Raw genomic sequence first — 22,126 nt, 5'->3', positions numbered from 1 at the left:
ATGTGAGAAAAGTAGCAAAGCAGATGTACAGACCTGTGTGAAAAAAAATCTGTGAAAGAGAGCTTGAAAGTTAATAATAAATATCTGCTACGCTAATCGCTCACAACAAATTGCACTTTATAAGTATATAGATAGAAAAACACATATGATACAGTGCCTAAAAGTAGTATTCAACCCCCTGCAGATTTAGCAGGTTTAATAAGATGCAAATAAGTTAGAGCCTTCAAACTTCAAACAAGAGCAGGATTTATTAACAGATGCATAAATCTTACAAACCAAAAAGTTTTGTTGCTCAGTTAAATTTTTATAAATTTTAAACATAAAAGTGTGGGTCAATTATTATTCAACCCCTAGGTTTAATATTTTGTGGAATAACCTTTGTTTGCAATTACAGCTAATAATCGTCTTTTATAAGACCTGATCAGGCCGGCACAGGTCTCTGGAGTTATCTTGGCCCACTCCTCCATGCAGATCTTCTCCAAGTCATCTAGGTTCTTTGGGTGTCTCATGTGGACTTTAATCTTGAGCTCCTTCCACAAGTTTTCAATTGGGTTAAGGTCAGGAGACTGACTAGGCCACTGCAACACCTTGATTTTTTGCCTCTTGAACCAGGCCTTGGTTTTCTTGGCTGTGTGCTTTGGGTCGTTGTCTTGTTGGAAGATGAAATGACGACCCATCTTAAGATCCTTGATGGAGGAGCGGAGGTTCTTGGCCAAAATCTCAAGGTAGGCCGTGCTATCCATCTTCCCATGGATGCGGACCAGATGGCCAGGCCCCTTGGCTGAGAAACAGCTCCACAGCATGATGCTGCCACCACCATGCTTGACTGTAGGGATGGTATTCTTGGGGTCGTATGCAGTGCCATCCAGTCTCCAAACGTCACGTGTGTGGTTTGGCACCAAAGATCTCGATCTTGGTCTCATCAGACCAGAGAACCTTGAACCAGTCAGTCTCAGAGTCCTCCAAGTGATCATGACAAACTGTAGACGAGCCTTGACATGACGCTTTGAAAGTAAAGGTACCTTACGGGCTCGTCTGGAACGGAGACCATTGCGGTGGAGTACGTTACTTATGGTATTGACTGAAACCAATGTCCCCACTGCCATGAGATCTTCCCGGAGCTCCTTCCTTGTTGTCCTTGGGTTAGCCTTGACTCTTCGGACAAGCCTGGCCTCGGCACGGGAGGAAACTTTCAAAGGCTGTCCAGGCCGTGGAAGGCTAACAGTAGTTCCATAAGCCTTCCACTTCCGGATGATGCTCCCAACAGTGGAGACAGGTAGGCCCAACTCCTTGGAAAGGGTTTTGTACCCCTTGCCAGCCTTGTGACCCTCCACGATCTCGTCTCTGATGGCCTTGGAATGCTCCTTTGTCTTTCCCATGTTGACCATGTTTGAGTGCTGTTCACAAGTTTGGGGAGGGTCTTAAATAGTCAGAAAAGGCTGGAAAAAGAGATAATTAATCCAAACATGTGAAGATCATTGTTCTTTGTGCCTGAACTACTTCTTAATACTTTAGGGGAACCAAACAGAATTCTGGTGGGTTGAGGGGTTGAATAATAAATGACCCTCTGAAAAAACTTTTCCCAATTTTAAAAATAAATAAACAAAGAAATAACATTCTTTTTTGCTGCAGTGCATTTCACACTTCCAGGCTGATCTACAGGCCAAATGTCACAATGCCAAGTTAATTCCAAATGTGTAAACCTGCTAAATCTGCAGGGGGTTGAATACTACTTGTAGGCACTGTATATGGAGATCACCAATATGCAGGATACTGGATAAGATAAATAAATACACTGTGTGCAGAATTATTAGGCAAGTTGTATTTTAGATAATTATTTTTATTATTGATCAACAACTATGTTCTCAAACCCACCACAGCCTCCCAGATACTGTTCCGAGAGGTGTACAGTTTTCCCTCCCTGTAGATCTCACATTTTATGAGGGACCACAGGTTCTCTATGGGGTTCAGATTAGGTGAACAAGGGGGTCATGTCATTTTTTCTTCTTAGAGACCTTTACTGGCCAGCCACGCTGTGGAGTAGATGGAGGCATGTGATGGAGCATTGTCCTGCATGAAAATCATGTTTTTCTTGAACGATATCGACTTCTTCCTGTACCACTGCTTGAAGAAGTTGTCTTCCAGAAACTGGCAGTAGGTCTGGGAGTTGAGCTTCACTCCATCCTCAACACGAAAAGGTCCCACCAGTTCATCTTTGATGATACCAGCCCATACCAGTACCCTATTTCCACCTTGTTGGCGTCTGAGTCGGAGTGGAGCTCTCTGCCCTTTACGGATCCAGCCTCTGGCCCATCCATCTGGCCCATCAATAGTCACTCATTTCATCAGTCCATAAAACCTTTGGAAAGTCAGTCTTAAGATATTTCTTGGCCCCGTCCTGACGTTTTAACTTATGTTTCTTGTTCAAAGGTGGTCATTTTTCAGCCTTCCTTACCTTGGCCATGTCCCTGAGTATTGCACACCTTGTGCTTTTTGTTACTCCACTAACGTTGCAGCTCTGAAATATGGCAAATGAAAATCAAGCGCGAAGCTGCCAAGATGCCCTCAATTCATGGGCAGTTATTTTGCGCCTTTTTTGCCCAACACGCTTCTTGCGACCCTGTTGGCTAATTGCCAAGAAACACTTGATTGTTTGGTGATCACGCTTCAAAAGTTTGGCAATTTCAAGACTGCTGCATCCCTCTGCAAGACATCTCACAATTTTGGACTTTTCAGAGCCCATCAAATCTCTCTTCTGACCCGTTTTGCCAAAGGAAAGGAAGTTGCCTAATAATTAAGCACACCTTATATAGGGTTTTGATGTCATTAAACACCCCTCCTCATTACAGAGATGCACATCACATGATTTACTTAATTGGTAGTTGGCTCTCAAGCCTGAACAGCTTGGAGTAGGACAACATGTATAAAAAGTATCATGTGATCAAAATACAACTTGCCTAAAAATTCTGCACACAGTGTATGTACAGACATAGGAGGGGTGTTATTGTTATTTCTTATATAGAAAAAGATAACATTGATGAAACTAAAGTTAAAGGGAACCCGTCACCAGGTTTGGCCGCAATAAGATACAGCCACCGCCATTCAGGGCTGATATACAGCATTCTATTATGCTGTAGATAAGCCCCGGTCCGACCTGCAAGGTAAGAAAAATAAGTTTTATTATACTCACCCGGGGGGCAGTCTGGTCTGATGGGTGTTGCAGGTCCGGGTCCGGCGCCTCCCATCTTCTTGCGACGACGCCCTCCTGCTTGGTTCACAGGCTCCCCGGCTACGAGCTCCTGTGCAAGCGTACTTATTTGCCCTGTTGAGAGCAGAGTAAAGTACTACAGTGCACAGGCGCTGGGTCACTGTGACCTTTCCCAGTGCCTTTGCACTGCAGAACTTTACTCTGCCCTCAACAGGGCAGATGAGTACGCCTGCGCAGGAGCGCCGATGCCGGGGACCATGAAGAAGCAGGAGGGCGGCGTCGCAAGAAGATGGGAGGTGCCAGACCCGGACCTGCGACAACCATAGGACCGGACTGCACTGGACCGCCCCCGGGTGAGTATAATATAACTTATTTTTCTTTACTTGCAGGACAGATCGGGGGCATTATACAAAGCTGTATATCAGCCCTGAAAGACGGTGGTCACATCTTTTATCGGTCAAAACTGCTGACAGGTTCGCTTTAATATATGACAATTATATAATGAAAAGTGCCTTAAAAGAAATATAGTCTGTTTTATAGTTCTCAGCTGCGGTTTACAATGTCCCTATATTATATAGTAATAATAGTGTTGTGTGGTTATATCAGTATCAGAGTAGGTACTGTTGCGGTGATGTGATCTCATAGCCCTATGTGCTTTGTGCATGGACATAAGTCTTTCCTACTAGCCCCATTGTTTCCTTTGTACCTTTTCTATGTACTGCTGACTATTTTAATGTATTTAATAAAGATATATGTTTTATGGGATTTGTTGACTGTGTTCTCTGTGGAGTATTAGAATGTCCCTATATTGTATAACAACCAAAACAAATGATCTTGGATTCTGGAATCCAGGGACACTAGCATCCTGAGCACCCCTGGCTCTACACACGCGGCTTCTCTCGGCCTTCCGGGTCTCGCTGTTTCACCACCAGCCTGCGGCTGCATCTTTTTCTGGATCCACTGACACAATCATCCTTTCCATGGCATTCGTTAATATATGATCTTCATACAAGTCTCTCTCTAAGGTACATCTGTGTTGGTTATTATACTGCTACTAAAACGCATCACCAATGAAGAAATGAAGAAGAAACTCCTCATTTATATTAACAGCGTCTAGTTAATACAGTATTTCTAACTTATCCTTGGCAAAGAATATAGTGACATTGTAAACCACAGCTGAGAACGATAAAACAGACTATATTTGTGCTAAGGCACTTTCCATGATCTAACTGTCCAATTAACTTTTCACAACATTTCACAAATGTTAGTGTTTTCTGGATAAGGAATAACAAACATACTGCCCCTCCTATTTCTGTACATATTTATCTTATGCAGTATCATGAATATTGGTGATCTCCATATATATATGTGTTGGTTTCTATTTTTATACTTCTAAAGTGAAGTGCAATTTGGTGTGAGAATTTAGCGTAGCAGATACTTTTTATTAACTTTCAAACCTTTCAAACAAGTGTACCGTGTCATAATTTTGGTTCCCTCTACAAGTTCATCTTTGGATTCCTCTTTTCTGCAACCTCTGAATATGCAGGTTCAGAATGCTCCAACTCTCAATTCTGTGAGTATAACCTCAAAATACAGGAGTGGAAATAAGAACTTGAAAGCATGACAACCCAAACAGTGATGAATACACTAATGCCTGTAAAATCATGCCTGACCCCCACATCATCTTTAGGGGCATGTCAAATACAGTTATCCAACAAAAATGGGCGTACCAACAATCATTCAAGCCAAATTACAAAATGATATTCAAATCTTTAATTTGTCAATCTTTTATTTTAAGGATTATCCTTTACTAGGCACAATAGATGGACACCTTTAATTGGATAAAAGATGTTAACTTACTCGCAAGGAAGCTTACATTACATAAGTTACACAAACATCAAAACAAAAACCTTAATTAACTTTTGAGGAGTGAACAAGAGTCTATTGACACCTTGAAGGAATTACTTGTGGAAAATAAGGTTGGTACTTTGATTGTACTGGATAATTTACATCGATTAACCCCGCATCAAAGTCGGGACATGTCAGCGATCCACCAGCACCTATTAACTAGTTAAATGCCGCTGTCAAACTGACAGCGGCATTTAACAAGTATTTCTGGCCATCCGGCTGGAAATGTGCGCATCGGAGACCCCCGTCACATGATTGGGTCATCGGTGCGTCAGCATGACAACCAGAGGTCTCCTTGAGACCTTTATGGTTGTTGATGCCGGATTGCTGTGAGCGCCACCCTGTGGTCGGCGCTCATAGCAATGCTGTAATTCAGCTACATAGGGCCGATCTGAGCACCTCCTCTATGTAGCAGAGCCGATCAGGCTATGCCAGCTTCTAGTCTCCCATAGAGGCTATTGAAGCATGGCAAAAGTAAAAAAAAAATGTTTTTAAAAATATGTAAAAACATTTTTTGGGGCTGAAAGTCCCCCTCTCGGCTTATACTCGAGCTATACCCAGGGGTCGGCAGGGGAGGGGGAGCGGGGTCTGTCTAATTATACTCACCCGCTCCTGGCGCAGTCCCTGCAGGTCCTGGCTCCCCAGCTTCTTCCTGTACTGAGCGGTCACATGGTACCGCTCATTACAGTAATAAATATGCGCCTCCAACTCCCATAGGGGTGGAGCCGCATATTTATTACTGTAATGAGCGGTAACGGTGACCGCTCAGTACAGGAAGAAGCTGCGGCGCCGGGGAACCAGGGACCTGCAGGGAGAGTGCCAGGAGCAGGTGAGTATAATGCACGATATTCACCTCTCCCTGTTCCGGGCGCCGCTCCGTCTTCAGAGTCTTCTGCAGTGATGCTCAGGTCAGAGGGCGCGGTGACGTGGTTAGTGTGCGCCCTCTACCTGAACGTCAGTGCAGAAGACGCTGAAGATGGAGCAGCACCGGAACGAGGAGAGGTGAATATTGAAAGTGCCGGGAGCCTGAGGGAACGAAAGGAGAGTATGTGATTTTTTTTTTTTTTATCGCAGCAACAGCAAATGGGGCAAATGTCTGTATGAAAGCATCTTATGGGGCCATTATCAACGTTTGTGCAGCACTATATGTGGCAAATATCTTTATGGAGCATCTTATGGGGCCATTATTAACCTTTATGCAGGATTATATGAGACGCTACGGGTAACGGAAAATTGTGCAATTTTTTAGATAACTTTTAGATAAAAGAGAACCTACACATGTTTGGTGTCTTTGAACTAAATGACCTGGATAATCACAATGGTAGGTCAGTTTTAGAATTTAGTGAACCTAGTAAAAAAGGCAAACAAAAAACAAGTGTGAGATTCCTCTTTTTTTTTGCAATTTCGCTGCACTTGGAATTTTTTTTCCCCGTTTTCTAGTACATGATATGGCAAAACCAATGGTGTCATTCAAAAGTACAACTCGTCCCGCAAAAAAATAAGCCCTCAAATGGGCATATTGAGGGAAAGATAAAAAATGTATGGCTCCGGGAAGGAGGGGAGCGAAAAACAAAAATGCAAACCCGAAAAAACAGCCCCTTTTCTCCATGTATCCGTCTATTGCCAATTTTGTGGATTTAGTTACAAGAGAGATGGAGAAATTCACTATTTCCTTAAAGCGGACCTGTCGCCCCCAAAACGGAAGTTGAGCTAAGCCCACCAACATCAGGAGCTTATCTACAGCATTCTGTAATGCTATAGATAAGCCCCCGATGTATCATGAAAGATGAGAAAAAGAGGTTAGATTATACTCACTCAGGGGCGGTCCCGCTGCGGTCCGGTGCGATGGGCGTCACGGTCTGGTGCATTTTATCTTCTAACGATGACGTCCTCTTCTTTGGTTCCTGCCGCGGCTCCTGCCCAGGCGTACTTTGTCTGTCCTGATGAGGGCAGAGCAAAGTACTGCAGTGCGCAGGCACCGGGCCTCTCTGACCTTTCCCAACGCCTGCGCACTGCAGTACTTTGCTCTGCCCTCAACAGGGCAGACAAAGTACGCCTGCGCTGGAGCTGCGGCGTGAAGACAACAAGAGGACGTGATCGTAAGAAGATGGGAGGCCCCGGACCGGAGTATAATCTAACCTCTTTTTCTCATCTTTCAGGATACATCGGGGGCTTATCTACAGCATTCCAAAATGCTGTAGATAAGCCCCTGATGCCGGTGGGCTTAGCTCACCTCCCATTTTGGGGGGCGACAGGTTCCCTTTAAAAGCAATGACAACAATGTTACCCCGAAGCACAGAAATCAATTGACAATAAAGAGGGTAACATTGTTATCATGGATAGAGAGTTTTACATCCATATGCTGGACAGTATCCTCTCTGATACAAATATGAGAAATTAAGACAGGTCCAACACCACAATATTTCAATAAACTGAAAACATACTGAGCAGGGATTATTAGCAATGAAGAATATAAATGTATCTTCAATAAACATCCTACCATTGTTATCTTTTCTGCACTACCCAAGGTGCATAAGAGTAAAACCAACAACCCAGGGAGGACAATCATTTCAGGGAATGACTTTCTAATGGACTTTCTAATGGAGAAAGGTAGGGTTTATGTGGAACAAAATTATTTAGCTTTTTGTTCGTACACTTCCATCATTTTTGAAAGATAAGAAGGATGCTGTATGTAAATTGCAGAATCTTTCAGTTTCTGAAAACACATTCTTAGCAAGCCTGGATGTAGAAATGCTATACTGCTGCATTAAAACATGATTTTGGAATACAGGCGGTTGAAATTTTACTAAAATCACGTGGTTCACATCTTCGTGAACATAATCGTTTTGTACTCTCACTTTTGAGAGGTTTTGGAGCACAATTTTTTTTTGTTTAATGGGGACACCTTTCACCAACTCAGGGGTACTGCTATGGGGATGGTTTGTGCCTCCTCATATTCCAATTTATTCCTGGGTTGGTGGGAGGATCTATCTTTCTACATGATTAACATTTTACTTTGGGAATATAAAGATGAGCTTTTATTGTTTTGGGAAGGGCCTAAATCAGTTTTCTCCGATTATGTCCATATTCTAAACAACAATGAATTGGGTCTTAAGTTTACACGAGATAAAAGCCAGATTTCACAAATAAACCGTATTTTTCCGACTATAAGACACACTTTTTTTCCTCCAAATTTGGGAGGAAAGTGTGGGTGCGTCTTATAGTACGGATATAGCATGTGGGGAGGGGGGCAGCAGCGAATGGGATCGCAATGATATCCCACTTCAGGATGTCCCCGCTGCCGGAATCAGCTGCTGGGGAAACCACATGGCCCCGCTGATTAAGTGCAGTGAATATTCATTAGCGGCTCCCGCCCACTGATCAGCTGAGCGGGGAGCAGCAAATGAATACTGCAGTTAAGCAGCGACACACAGTTTCCCCAGCACTGATTCTGGGGAGAATCTGTGTGTCCGGGGGGGGGAGGAGGCAGCAGCAGCAGGGGCCAGGAGATCGCTGCATACCTGCCTGTGCTGGACGCTGAGCTGTCTGTGGTGCACAAGGAGGACCTGTGATTATGTCAGAAGTGGGCGGGCTGGAGCATCACATGGCAGCTCAGAGCCCTCCCTCTTCTGACATCATCATAGGTCCTTCAGACTCCCACCTAGAATCTGCAGCTTCCTCTTATGTCCTGCGCGTGCGCTGTGGAAAGGCAACAAGAGAGAGGGCTCTGTGTGTGCAGCCATGGGATGCTCCAGCTTTTACCTCACCACAGGCTGGCTCCCACAATTAAGAGGTTAGTCTTTACAAAACACAATAAAGCACTCTGCCACTACTTTGGTGAACTATAACTCCCAGCATGTCATAGGATCTGCAGGACATGCTGGGAGTTATAGTTCTCCCATGGGATTTTAAAGCAGCACTCCAGTGTTATTTTGCAGTGCTGGAGTGGTGCTTTCACTATAATCCCTGTGCCCCCATTCTTATACTCACCCTCCAGTGTCTTCATATAGTATACAGACACCACACTGGTCCCGCAGCTTCCAACATAATAACGTACTATTATATATAATAACACCACATATAATAGTATGTTATTTATGTTATTAAATATTTTACCACATTTTTTTTTGCTTCAAATATTTTTTTCCCTATTTTCCATCTCTAAAACCTGGGTGCGCCTTATAGTCCGGTGCGTCCTATAGTCCGAAAAATACGGTACTTAGCTCTGTGTCAGGACTCTGAACATTTTTTACCTTTTGTGCATTACTGCCCTTTTCCAAGATGGCGTCTTTGGTCTCATGTGCACTGTGTCTTCCTGCAATAAAACTCCACCCCAGCCTTCAGTCTGTGCTAGAGTATTCTGCCTTGCATCCAGCTCCTGACCTCGGATTACTCCCTGGCTTTACACCTGCTCCTGTGAACCTGTGGGGTGATCCTGCTACTCAGCTCTGAGTTCCTGCTGCATACACAAGTTTCCAGTAATCCTCCATCTGCTGTTCGTGTTTACTTCCATCTGCATTTGCTGGACATGTAAGCTGTTTCTGCTTTGCAATAACCTGAGACTATTAACCAGGCCTCCCTGGTTGAGCTAAGATATGATTTGAACTGCCTAATAAGCATATCTATCTGTGCCTGGACTAAGACAAGGATTTATTCGTGTCAAGTATCCTCAAGAATAACTGTGCTTGATTGCATTTTCCGCTGAAGTTTCCTATAGACTGCTAAGCTGCGTTTATTATTTGCACCAAGTGTTGTGGACTTCAGTTTCTCTCTGCACCTGTTTGAATCACCGTGTGATAATATAGACTTCACCACTTATAAAATTGTGTCCTGTAGTTGTCTTGTTCCACGCAAAGAGTCTCCTGAGTTATCCCCTATAATTATTACAATCTGGATTGATGAAACCGGCAATGTCCGAACAAAAACTTATAGAAAGGAGATCTCAACTAATAGCTTTCTCCATTGGGACAGTTTCCGACTCCCCTAAAGAAAAGTATCCCAACTGGGCAATACTTAACAGTGAGACGAAATTGTTCAAGAGAAGATGACTTTTTAGAGGAATATTAAAGGTGAACCTGTCAGCAATATTGTGCACAGTAACCTACAGACACCGCCAGATCAGTGCCGTTATACTGATGAATATGATACCTTGGTTAATGAAATCCGTCTTGTGGTTGTGGTCTAATCTTTATTTTCAGTTTTGAGTTAATGATATGCCCGTGGTCCGGGGCGGCCTGTGGGGTCTTCATGTGGTGCTCTGATTAGGTATTCATACTGTTTACCGGTCACTACTCCCTCACTGACCTGTCCCCTAGCATACATGTTGTTAAATTTATATTCTGAAGAAAAAAAAACCTTCTGCAGGCAGGCGCCGGCCGTGGCACCTGCGCTACAGCATAATCGCACATGTACTGTGTGTTTATAATCAATGTGGTTGAGGTTATCCTGATAAAAAAAAAAAAAAAAATCCATTTTGAAAATGGCACCCGCCACGCCTGCGCAGTAGCAGCTATCAGTGTATATGGAGGTGATCTCCAAGATAGCTGCTATTGCGAAGGTGTGCTATCGGATCACATATATACACAGATAGCTGCTACTGTGCAGGCGCGACGGGCACCATTTTCAAATGGATTTATTTTAAATATCAGGAAAGCCTCAACCACATTAATTATAAACACACAGTATACATGCGATTATGCTGCAGTACGGGAGCCACGGCTAGTGCCTGCCTGCAGAATGGTTTTGTTTTTGTTTTTCAGTATGTATATACAATATTCAGCATGTAAGCTAAGGGTCAGGTCAGTGAGGGATCAATGACATGTCCGAAGCCATACACATGAACACCTAATCAGAACACCACAAAGTCCTCCACAGGCCGCCCCGAAGCACGGGCATATCATTAACTCAACACTGAGAATAAAGATTAAATCACAAGACAGATTTCATCATCAGGCATCAGCGTAATCAGTATAACGGCACCGACTTGACACTGTAGGTTACTGTGCACAATCCTGCTGACAGGTTCCCTTTCACAGGAAAATCAAGTGGTGTTAAATACATCTTACACATACAATCTATCTGTACATATATATCTATCTCTGCGTATATATCTATGTGTACATATATATCTATCTCTACATATATATCCAAGTCTCTCCAGAGCTGTCACTTTTTTGCCATTTAATCTGAAAGCAGTATAATATAGTGGTTGCCGATTATAGCGGTGTAATAAAAAAAAAAAACAGAGCAAGGGGGCGTTCTTAGGATTACACCGGATGGTCAAGAGGAACGTGAAATAAATCGGAGATCCACTGACCAGTCCGGGTTATGCACCAATGCACAACCATTGGAGAAGCCTGCGGTGAGTGGAGAGCTGGCCGTCAAGCTGTGAGGCATGGAATCTAAGCTGACATGTGACTAGATCACATAACCACAGGTCATGCTTATCTCCAAATGGTAATGCCTGTGCTGCTCTATCCGCAACTCACAATGGAGTGTGGAGCTTTTCGAGTCCGTCCACATAGTGCAGTCCACCCTGGCTCTAACCCATATCGTTTTATATTGCCGCTTTATTGATGATCTGTTTTTATATGGAGAGGCACGAGAGAGGAGGCTATTGAGTTCGTGGCTCATTTGAAATCTAATTCTTGGGGGCTGTCATTTATTTCTAACATAGCCGATGGAGATATTCAATCCTTGGACTTATCCATCCGGCTGGATGCCTCTGGGAGTTTGTCCCCAGCTACGCATTTCAAACCGGTCGATGTGAACAGCTACCTTGGGTTCGAGAGTGGACACCTCCCTAGTTGGATTAAAACCATTCCATACGGGCAATATTGCAGGATACGTAAGAATTGTAGTAATGATCATGATTTTCTCCTTGAATCAAAAGTTCTTAAAAGAAGATTCACAGCTAAAGGATATCCCAGAAGGTTGCTCAATGATGCCTTTAATAGAACTAGGGAATTGACCCAAGCAGATTGTATCGAAAAGATCCATTCTATATCTTAGGCTTCTTTCACATTTCCGTCGGTATGTACCAGTCGCCAACCGTCGACTGGACGTACCGACGGAAGTGTATGCAATTTTGACAGACGTGAGCAGCGGACCGCAGTGTATCAACGCGTCCGCTGACCAATGTTAAGGCCCGGGGAGGAGGGGGCGGAGTTCCGGCCGCGCATGCGCGGTAGGAAATGCAGGACCCAACGTGCGAAGAAACATTCCCTTGGACATTTTTTCGTAACGATGGGCCACCAAATACCGACACATCCAGTGCACGACGTATGGAACTTGTGTCCACACGTCGCGATGCGTCGGTAATACAAGACTATGTGGAAAAAAAAACGCATCCTGCGGGCAACTTTGCAGGATGCGTTTTTTTCACAGAATAACGCATTGCGTCGTGCACATTCCGAAGGAAGTGTGAAAGAGGCCTTATTCAAAAGAACGGGATGATGTTGCAAAAAAATATGAGTCTTGTAACAACTTTTAGTCAGTCGCGGCAGCGCTCCAAAAGTTGATGAATAAATATTGGTTCATCCTGAGGAATGACCCAGTTTTGTCAAAGAGCTTACCCACTAAACCAAGGATTATTTATAGGCGTAGCCGAAATCTCAGAAATTTAGTAGCTCCTAGTAGGATATTGCAAGTCTCTGAGGAAAAAGGAGGTAATCTTGAATGCAAGCTAGGTTGATTTTGGTGTAATGTCTATGCTGCCCTATTATTGTAAATGGGGCCAGAACTTTTTTATCTCGCACTACGGGAGAAACTTTTCAAATTAAATGTAATGCTTCATGTCATTCGACCTATGTTGTGTACTTGATGGAATGTACGTGCGGCCTGCAATAAATAGGCCATGCAGAACAGACAACATTAGCACAGGTTACCTTCTTCACAGTGTTTCTAAACATTTTCTATTGGACATTCAAAAAACCCTAGGGAGATGAGGCTGACCATTAGCAAATAGACACAGGAGGACTCATTAATAAGGAGAATTACTGGATCTTCAAACTTGGTACATTGTCCCCTGAGTGCCTCAATTTATCATTGGAGAAGGTGATGTAATATACTTGTTCTCCTATTGTTTTTATTGATCCCTTATTCTGTCTTGTTTTTTTTGTGGATCTTTTTATTTTAATTATTTTTTATTTTCATTATTGTTTTTCCTTTTAATGAGATTATTGTCATTCCACTTTTTAATCATGCTTTTGATGGTTAGGTTAACCCCTTCATGCCGCGGCCCTTTTTCGTTTTTGTGTTTTCGTTTTTCGCTCCCCTCCTTCCCAGAGCCATAACTTTTTTATTTTTCTGTCAATATGGCCATGTGAGGGCTTATTTTTTGCGGGACGAGTTGTACTTTTGAACGACATCATTGGTTTTAGCATGTCGTGTACTAGAAAATGGGAAAAAAATTCCAAGTGCGGTGAAATTGCAAAAAAAGTGCAATCCCACACTTGTTTTTTGCTTGGCTATTTTGCTAGGTTCACTAAATGCTAAAACTGAGCTGCCATTATGATTCTCTAGGTCATTACGAGTTCATAGACACCTAACATGACCAGGTTATTTTTTATCCAAGTGGTGAAAAAAAATTCCAAACTTTGCTTTAAAAAAAAAAAAAAAAAAAAAGTGCCATTTTCCAATACCCGTAGCGTCTCCAATTTTTGTGATCTTGGGTCAGGTGAGGGCTTATTTTTTGCGTGCTGAGCTGGCGTTTTTAATGATACCATTTTGGCGCAGATATGTTCTTTTGATCGCCCGTTATTGCATTTTAACGCAATGTCGCGGCGACCAAAAAAACGTAATTCTGGCATTTCGGATTTTTTTCTCGCTACGCTGTTTAGCGATCAGGTTAATGCTTTTTTTTAATTGATAGATCGGGCGATTCTGAACGCGGCTATACCAAATATGTGTAGGTTTTGTTTGTTTTTTATTGTTTTATTTAGGATGGGGCGAAAGGGGGGTGATTTAAACTTTTATATTTTTAATATTTTTTTCACATTTTTAAAAACTTTTTTTTCCCACTTTTGCCATGCTTCTATAGCCTCCATAGGAGGCTAGAAGCAGGCACAGCCCGATCGGCTCTGCTACATAACAGCGATCATCAGATCGCTGTTATGTAGCTCAAATGCAGGTGTGCTGTGAGCGCCGACCACAGGGGGGCGCTCAAAGCACGCCGGCATCAGTAACCATAGAGGTCTCAAGGACCTCTATGGTTACCTTCCTGACTCATCGCCGACCCCCGATCATGTGACGGGGGTCGGCGATGACGTCATATCCGGCCGCCCGGCCGGATGCGGTAGTTAAATGCCGCTGTCTGCGTTTGACAGCGGCATTTAACAGGTTAATAGCGGCGGGTGAATAGCGATTTCACCCGCCGCTATTGCGCGCACATGTCAGCTGTTCAAAACAGCTGACATGTCGCGACTTTGATGTGCGCTCACCGCCGGAGCGCACATCAAAGCAGGGGATGCGACATGCGCAGTACATGTACGGCGCATGTCGCGAAGGGGTTAAGGAGGAGTTAATGGTTTTCAGATCACATCCTGTTCATTTGTTATATATAAGCTATCTGCTTGTAATGTTCTTCCATCTCCTGATGAAGGCGGCATTCAGCTGCCAAAACGCGTTGTGTGTTCAGCATTTTAATAAAGGTTTGTACATATTTTTAAACCTTCTGTCCTTACTATATGCCCAGCGCTCCCTCTGACCGCACATTCTTTCCTTCATTCATCATTGACTCCAGTGGTGTGTCACCTACCGGAACGTGTGCTTTACTAAAATCATTACTTTATCAGCAGGAGATTATCACTGGAGGACTAGATGTCTCATGCTATGTAGTCCTCCTGCTCTGTGTAACCCCACCCATCACTGATTAACAGATATCTGTCAAAATACAGTGTGCACAGAAAGCTGCCAATCAGGGGTGTGGGCAGGATTACACAGCTCAGCATTGAGCTCTGCTAGATCTGGAGCAGACAGAAGAGGGATTTTATCACAACTGCTGCACCCAGTAAACTAAATTATATACCACTGGAATCACAGACTGACCCCTACACCATTTTACTCCCGGATCACATGCTGAAAGATTCCCTTTAATGAAAAACCAATCTTAAGAAAAACAGCTCAAAAACAGCGAAGGGAACACATTCTTAAATAATTGTTTCAGCATAAAAAATTAAATCATTATAAACAAAGGCACTAAACAGATCATAAATTCACTTACCGAGTGAGTCTATGAAATCTTTGTTATTCTGATAAAACTTGACATATGAAGAAAGTTTAGCACTCACGAATATTGTCAGGAGCTAAAACCAAACAGAATGTTGGTCTTAGTCATTTTAGGAAGTGTTAAAGATGTCTATCATACGTAGCTTCCACACTCTAAACTTGTGCCCGCACTTTTCAGATAAGGATTATGCTAGGTTTCTAGTACAGAAATGGCTTAATCTTTACAGTAGACAAGGACATGTAAAATAAGGATTATACAAGATCAACAAATCACTCAATCAAAAAGGCTTTCCGGACTTTATGAGTAAGTTATCAATATCAGTTCAGTGTGGATCCGATACCCAGCACTAGAGATGGGTGAACCCAAACATGGACTTCACCGGGAAGACTGCATTACTGTTTGGGTGCCGGCATCTCGACCATTGGGTGTTTCTCACACAGTCATCTGCATGACAGCGCAAGAAACACTGACGGCTCTGATCCGCTGTAAGATTAATACCACTGGTCAAAGCGATGCAGTTCCCACTGTCAGATGACCACGTGAGCCTGCAGCGGTGCCCGGAGGTAAAACGCTTACCTCCGGGTCACTGGCACTGGCTGATGGGACTGCGACTTTCGTCAGACTACGCCTGAAGCTGCCAGTAACAGCGAGGGCAGGCAGCGGCTGTATTCATCAGCAGAGTATTTATCAGCCGCCGCGTGCGCTCTAAATAAAGAAACAGGATGGGTTCCCATGTATTTTTGATACCCAGTCAGGCAAAACTGACAGCTGCAAGCTGCAACTCTCAGGTGACAGATTTAGCAAGGCAGGTTATCAAGAATAGAGTTGTCCCCACGTTTTTTGTTTTTTTTCATTTATTAGCAGCAGGTGAAGGCTGATGGGAGTAGTAGTTCCATCAGCCAACCCCAGTGACCGGAGGTAAACTTTTTACCTCCGAAAACAGCTGCGGGCTCACGCCGTCATTTGACAGATGGGGAACCGTGGCTCTCTGACAAGCAGTAACGATTTGACTCCAGATCAGCGGCAGTGTTTGCCGCACTGTCATGCACATGACAGTGTGGCAAACACTGGATATTCAGGTCCCCCATTCAAGTGAATGGGGTCTGGGTTCTGTTCTGGTACCCGAACCAAACTACTGTTTTTTTTTTTATTCTGTTCTGCCGAACCCGAAAATCCAGAAGTTCAATTATCACTACCCAGGAACCCTCAGCATGACTTGAAAATCTGATTAGAAGTGATGTTGCTGCCCTACTAATCTGATATTGACTATCGGAGTCCTGGAGAATCCATTTAACACATGCAACAATGTATTTCTCCAGCATTCATATTAGGAGAAGAAGAAACTACATACATCATGAATGAGCTCGCCTTCCAAAAATTTCACTGGTTTCAAAGCTAGAAGGTGGTCAAGCAAGAATGTCTTGGGATCCTTCAATGCTCTCACGATGCATCTAAAATCAAATAAAAATAAAGACTGTGTAAGAGAAGCAAATTACAGACAGAAAATACCCAAAAGTGACACTATTCTAATAACTGCACCCCTCAAACTGCTTAAAACCACATTTAAGAAATGTATTAACCCATTATGTACTTCACAGGAATTAAAGGGGTTGTCCAGTACTAGGACAACCCCCCCTTTTCATTCCCCATGCTTGGCCCCAATGAAATAAAGCCAATACTCCGCCCACGCTGGCTCCGTTCCTGCGATGTCGGCACTTGCGGTCCCGGGGCACTCGTGCTGTTGTACAACACGTGGTGTCCGGCGCCCAATCGGAGCTGGTGTCACTGCTTCAACCTTCGGAAAAACTTAACAATGAGAGGAAGTCAGATCCGCTGCAGCCCGGAATTCTTCATGTTCAATTTGACAGTTACGCCACCGCACCAGTGAAGTAACTGCATGGGAGGAGTATTGGCTTTTTTAATTTTATTGGGCCAAGCAGTAGTGGACAACCCCTTTAAAGGGACTCTGTCACCTGAATTTGGCAGGCTATGTAAATGCCCTGTGTCCGGTCCGATGGGAGGTGTTTCCTCGTCTTTCATTCACCCCTTCCTTTTCCGCTGGCGTGCACTGCGCAAGCGTGAACTACGGAGGAAACCTACTGAAATTCCAGAAAATATTGTGGCCAGCGGGAAAGGAAGGGGTGAATGAAAGACGAGGAAACACCGCCCATCGGACCGGACACAGGGCATTTACATAGCCCACCAAATTCAGGTGACAGAGTCCCTTTAAAGGAATGTGGAACAAAAATAAAAAAAAAAACAAAAAAAAAAAAAACGAACCTTTTACCTTTTTTTTTCCACAAAAGTGTTAGTTTAGCCCCTAATTTTGTTATATTTTGACAAAGGTAACAGAAGGAAATGGATCACAAAATTTGTAGAGCAGTGTCTCCTGAGTACGTGAATACCCATACATGGGGAAAATTACAGTAAGGGCGAACAGCAGGGCTCGGAAGGGAAGGAGTGCCATTTGTCTTTCGGGGTGCAAAATTGTCTGGAATAGATGCCATGTGGCGTTTGCAGAGCCCCTAATGTGCCTATTAACAGTGGAAACCCCTCACAATTGACCCCATTTTGAAAACCTACATCCCTTAAGGAACTTATCTAGAGGGGTGGTTTACATCTTGAATCCACATGTGTTTCGCACAATTTTAAAACATTGGACAGAAAATTAAAAATTAAATTCCCCCCAAATTTTTCATTTTCACAAAGGTGACATGAGAAAATGGACTACAATTTGTTGTGAAATTTCTCCTGGGATATCCAATATGTGCTCAGAAACTCTTGTTTGGGCACACCGCAAAGGGAAGGAGCACCAATATATAGTGGACGCCATGTCTCATTTGGAGAGCTGCCAGATTCCAGAACAGCAAACACTCCCACAAGTGACCCCATTTTGGAAACTAGACCACTTAAAGAATTCCTCTAAGGGTTTAGTCAGCATTTTAAATCCACAGGTATTTCACAGAATTATGCAAAATTGGGCAGTAAAAATGAAGAGTTACATTTTTACCACTAAAATGTTGTTTTAGCCTTAAGTTTTTAATTTTCAAAAGGGCTATTAGGAGAAAAATTGACTACAAAAGGTTATGCAATGTCTCCCGAGTATAGCATTGCCCCACATGTGATCAAAAACTACTTTTCAGGCACAGTGCAAATTCCAGAATGGAAAGAACTCCAAATCAAAGAACACTTGTGGGTGCCAAGTCACATTGGCGAAGCCTCAGATGTCAGGACCCCAATAAGTGACCCAATTTTATAAACTATTCCTTTTAATGAAATCCAGGGGTGCAGCGACCATACTGACGTGTTCACCAAATTTTGTACCTTTAAGGCTGCTTTCACACAAAAGGTTTTTGTCGTCAGGCTCAATCCGGCGAATTTTGAAAAAAAACGGATCCGGCAAAAATTGCTGCCGGATCCATTTTTTCTCATAGACTTGCATTAGCGACGGATTGCCTCACGTTTCATCTGTTTTTCGCAGGATCCGTCGCTGTTCGTTTTTTCGCTGGACACAAACGGACATAGTAATGTTTGCTATAATGGTACCCGGTAACAGATTCCATTTTTTTTAAACTAAGCATGCATTTTCCATTCTGCGGTCTCTCTCTTTTATTTAGCTCCGAACCAGATAAGCTAGTCGGATCCGGCGGACAAAAAAAACCGCATCCGTCGCATCAGTTTTTCACAATTTGCGACGGATCCATTTTTCTCAAAATTAGCCGGATTGAGCCCGACGGCAAAAAAATAATGTGTGAAAGCAGCCTAAGTGGTGAAGAAAAAAGAAAAAAAAAAGTTTAACCATTGTAAAGTTGTTTTAGCCTCAGAGTTTACATTTTTGCACAAGGGGAAATAGGTAAAAATGACAATTTGTTATACAATTTGCTGAAAGTGGCAATACCCCATATGTGGCTGTACAGTACTGTTTGGCCACACGGCGAGACTTGGGAGGGACTGAGTGCTATTTGACTCTTGGAGAACAAATTTTCATAGAACAGTTTGTGGACTCCATATACAGAGCCCCTACATGCCAAAAGAGCAGAATCTCCCTTAATCAACCCCAATTTGTGAATGACACCCCTCTATTCATCTGCAAGTGTAGTAATGATTTTGAATCCATAGCTGTTTTCCAGAAACAAGCAGAAGTGGCTGCTGACAAGTGAAAATGCAAATATTCCATTGTTGTGCCTGTACTTTGTGCCCCGCTCGTGCTTCTGAAGACATGGACTCCTATAAATTAAGTGTGTTTTCCTCACTAAAGTAATGCCATCAAAGTAAGTGAGTAAAGCTCATCAAGAGAATGCCAAGGGTGTGCAAAGCAGTCATCAAAGCAAAAGGTGGCTACTTTGGAGAACCTAGAATATAAGACAATTTGTTTTTTCACACTTTTTTGTTAAGTATATAATTCCACATGTGTTAATTCATAGTTTTGATGCCTTCAGTGTGAATGTACAATTTTCATAGTCATGAAAATATAGAAAAATCTTTAAAATGAGAAGGCGTGTCCAAACTTTTGGTCTGTACTGTAGCTGTTTTATGTTCGACAGTTGTCACACACTAAAGAAGCTTTTTTTGTTGCAAAAACTATTTTTTTGCCACTTTTTTATGGTGTTCACTAGTGTGACAGTTTTATAGATCAAGTCGTTCTGGATGTGGCAATACCAAATAGGTGTGCCTTTTTTGTTTTTAGATAAATATGTGTAGTTAGTTATTGGTGTAATATCTTTTGTTTTTTATTAAATATTTTCAATCGTAAGTTTTTTTTTTAACCCCTTAACGACCGCCGATACGCCTTTTAACGGCGGCCGCTAAGGGTACTTAAACCACAGCGCCGTTAATTAACGGCGCTGTGGAAAAAGTGAATAGCGCCCCCCAGAGTCGGATTTTCTCTGGGGTCTCGGTTGCCGAGGGTAGCCGAGACCCCAAAGAACATGATTCGGGGGGTTTTTACCGACCCCCGAGTTGCGATCGCCGGTAATTAACCGTTTACCGGCGGTCGCAACAAAAAAGAAAAAAAAAAAACCGCGATTTGCCATTTAATTTCTCTGTCCTCCGATGTGATCGCACATCGGAGGACAGAGAAATAGGGTCCCCGATCGCCCCCAATACTCACCTACCTCCCCCGGTGCTCCTCGTGGCTCCCGATGGGCGCCGCCATCTTTTTTCGGGGGAAAAAATGGCGGGCGCATGCGCAGTGCGCCCGCCGCCCGGAAAATCTTTGGGGTCTCAGCTGCCGGGGGTAGCAGAGACCCCAAAGAACATGATCGGGGTCTGTTTTTACCGACCCCTGTTTTGCGATCGCCGGTAATTAACCGGCGACCGCAAAAAAAAAAAAAAAAAAAAAGCGATCTGTAATTCCCTGTCTTCTGATGTGATCGCACATCAGAGGACAGAGAAATAGGGGGATAGGGGGATTTAGGGACCCTATCATACTTACCCGGTGTCCCTGGGTCCTCCTGCGTCTCCTCTTGATGAGCTGGGGCTAAAATTAGGGTTAGGGTTAGGGCTAGGGCTAAATTTAGGGTTAGGCTACTTTCACACTAGCGTTAACTGCATTCCGTCACAATGCGTCGTTTTGCCGAAAAAACGCATCCTGCAAAAGTGTTTGCAGGATGCGTTTTTTCGCCATTGATTAACATGAAGCGACGCATTGTGACGGATTGCCACACGTCGCACCCGTCGTGCGACGAATGCGTCGTGCAGTGGCGGATCGTCGGGAGCAAAAAACGCTACATGTAACGTTTTTTGCTCACGACGGTCCGCTTTTTCCGACCGCGCATGCGCGGCCGGAACTCCGCCGGAACTCCGCCCCGCACCTCACAATGGGGCAGCGGATGCGCTGGAAAAATGCATCCGCTGCACCCGTTGTGCGGCGGGGACAACGCTAGCGTCGGGGACCTCGGCCCGACGCATGGCGACGGGCCGAGCCCGACGCTAGTGTGAAAGAAGCCTTAGAGTTAGGGTTAGGCCACTTTCACACTAGCGTTTTTTGGCTTCCGTCGCAATGCGTTGTTGGAAAAAAAACGCATCCTGCAAAAGTGTTTGCAGGATGCGTTTTTTCTCCATTGACTTGCATTAGCGACGCATTGCGACGGATTGCCACACGTCGCATCCGTCGTGCGACGGATGCGTCGTGCTTTGGCGGACTGTCGGCACAAAAAAACGCTACATGTAACTTTTTTTGTGCGACGTGTCCGCCATTTCCGACCGCGCATGCGCAGCCGAAACTCTGCCCCCGCCTCCCCGCACCTCACAATGGGGCAGCGGATGCTTTGAAAAAACAGCATCCGCTGCACCCGTTTTGCGGCGCTTACAACGCTAGCGTCGGTACGTCGGCCCGACACACTGCGATGGGCAGAGTATGACGCTAGTGTGAAAGTAGCCTTAGGCTTCTTTCACACTTGCGTCGTTACGGGGCGGTCGCAATGCGTCGGCCCGACGTACCGACGCACGGTGTGAAAATTGTGCACAACGTGGGCAGCGGATGCAGTTTTTCAACGCATCCGCTGCCCAGTCTATGTCCTGGCGAGGAGGGGGCAGAGTTACGGCCACGCATGCGTGGAAATGGCGGACGCGACGTACAAAAAAAAAGGTTACATTGAACTTTTTTTGTGACGACGGTCCGCCAAAACACAACGGATCCAGTGCACGATGGACGCGAAGTGTGGCCATCCGTCGGTAATACAAGTCTATGGGCAAAAAAGGCATCCTGTGGGCACATTTGCAGGATCCGTTTTTTTGTCCAAAACAACGGATTGCGAGGGATGCCACACGACGCAAGTGTG

General features: G+C 44.0%; 1 protein-coding gene across 1 annotated transcript in view; it reads right to left on the bottom strand.

The window, feature by feature from the left end:
- EIF3M (eukaryotic translation initiation factor 3 subunit M) overlaps positions 1–22,126 on the bottom strand; it is a 50,678-nt gene that overhangs the window by 9,638 nt on the left and 18,914 nt on the right. The window contains exons 7-8 of the mRNA XM_077288088.1: positions 16,696–16,795; positions 15,339–15,420 (exon numbers count right to left, since the gene is read on the bottom strand). Coding sequence (XP_077144203.1) covers positions 15,339–15,420; positions 16,696–16,795 — 182 coding nt within the window. The remainder of the gene's footprint in view (positions 1–15,338; positions 15,421–16,695; positions 16,796–22,126) is intronic.

This window comes from Ranitomeya variabilis, chromosome 2 (genome assembly GCF_051348905.1).
Source record: "Ranitomeya variabilis isolate aRanVar5 chromosome 2, aRanVar5.hap1, whole genome shotgun sequence".
Lineage (NCBI taxonomy): Eukaryota > Metazoa > Chordata > Amphibia > Anura > Dendrobatidae > Ranitomeya > Ranitomeya variabilis.
The sequence above is the reverse complement of the archived record's forward strand: the minus strand, read 5'-3'. Positions and strand labels throughout refer to the sequence as shown.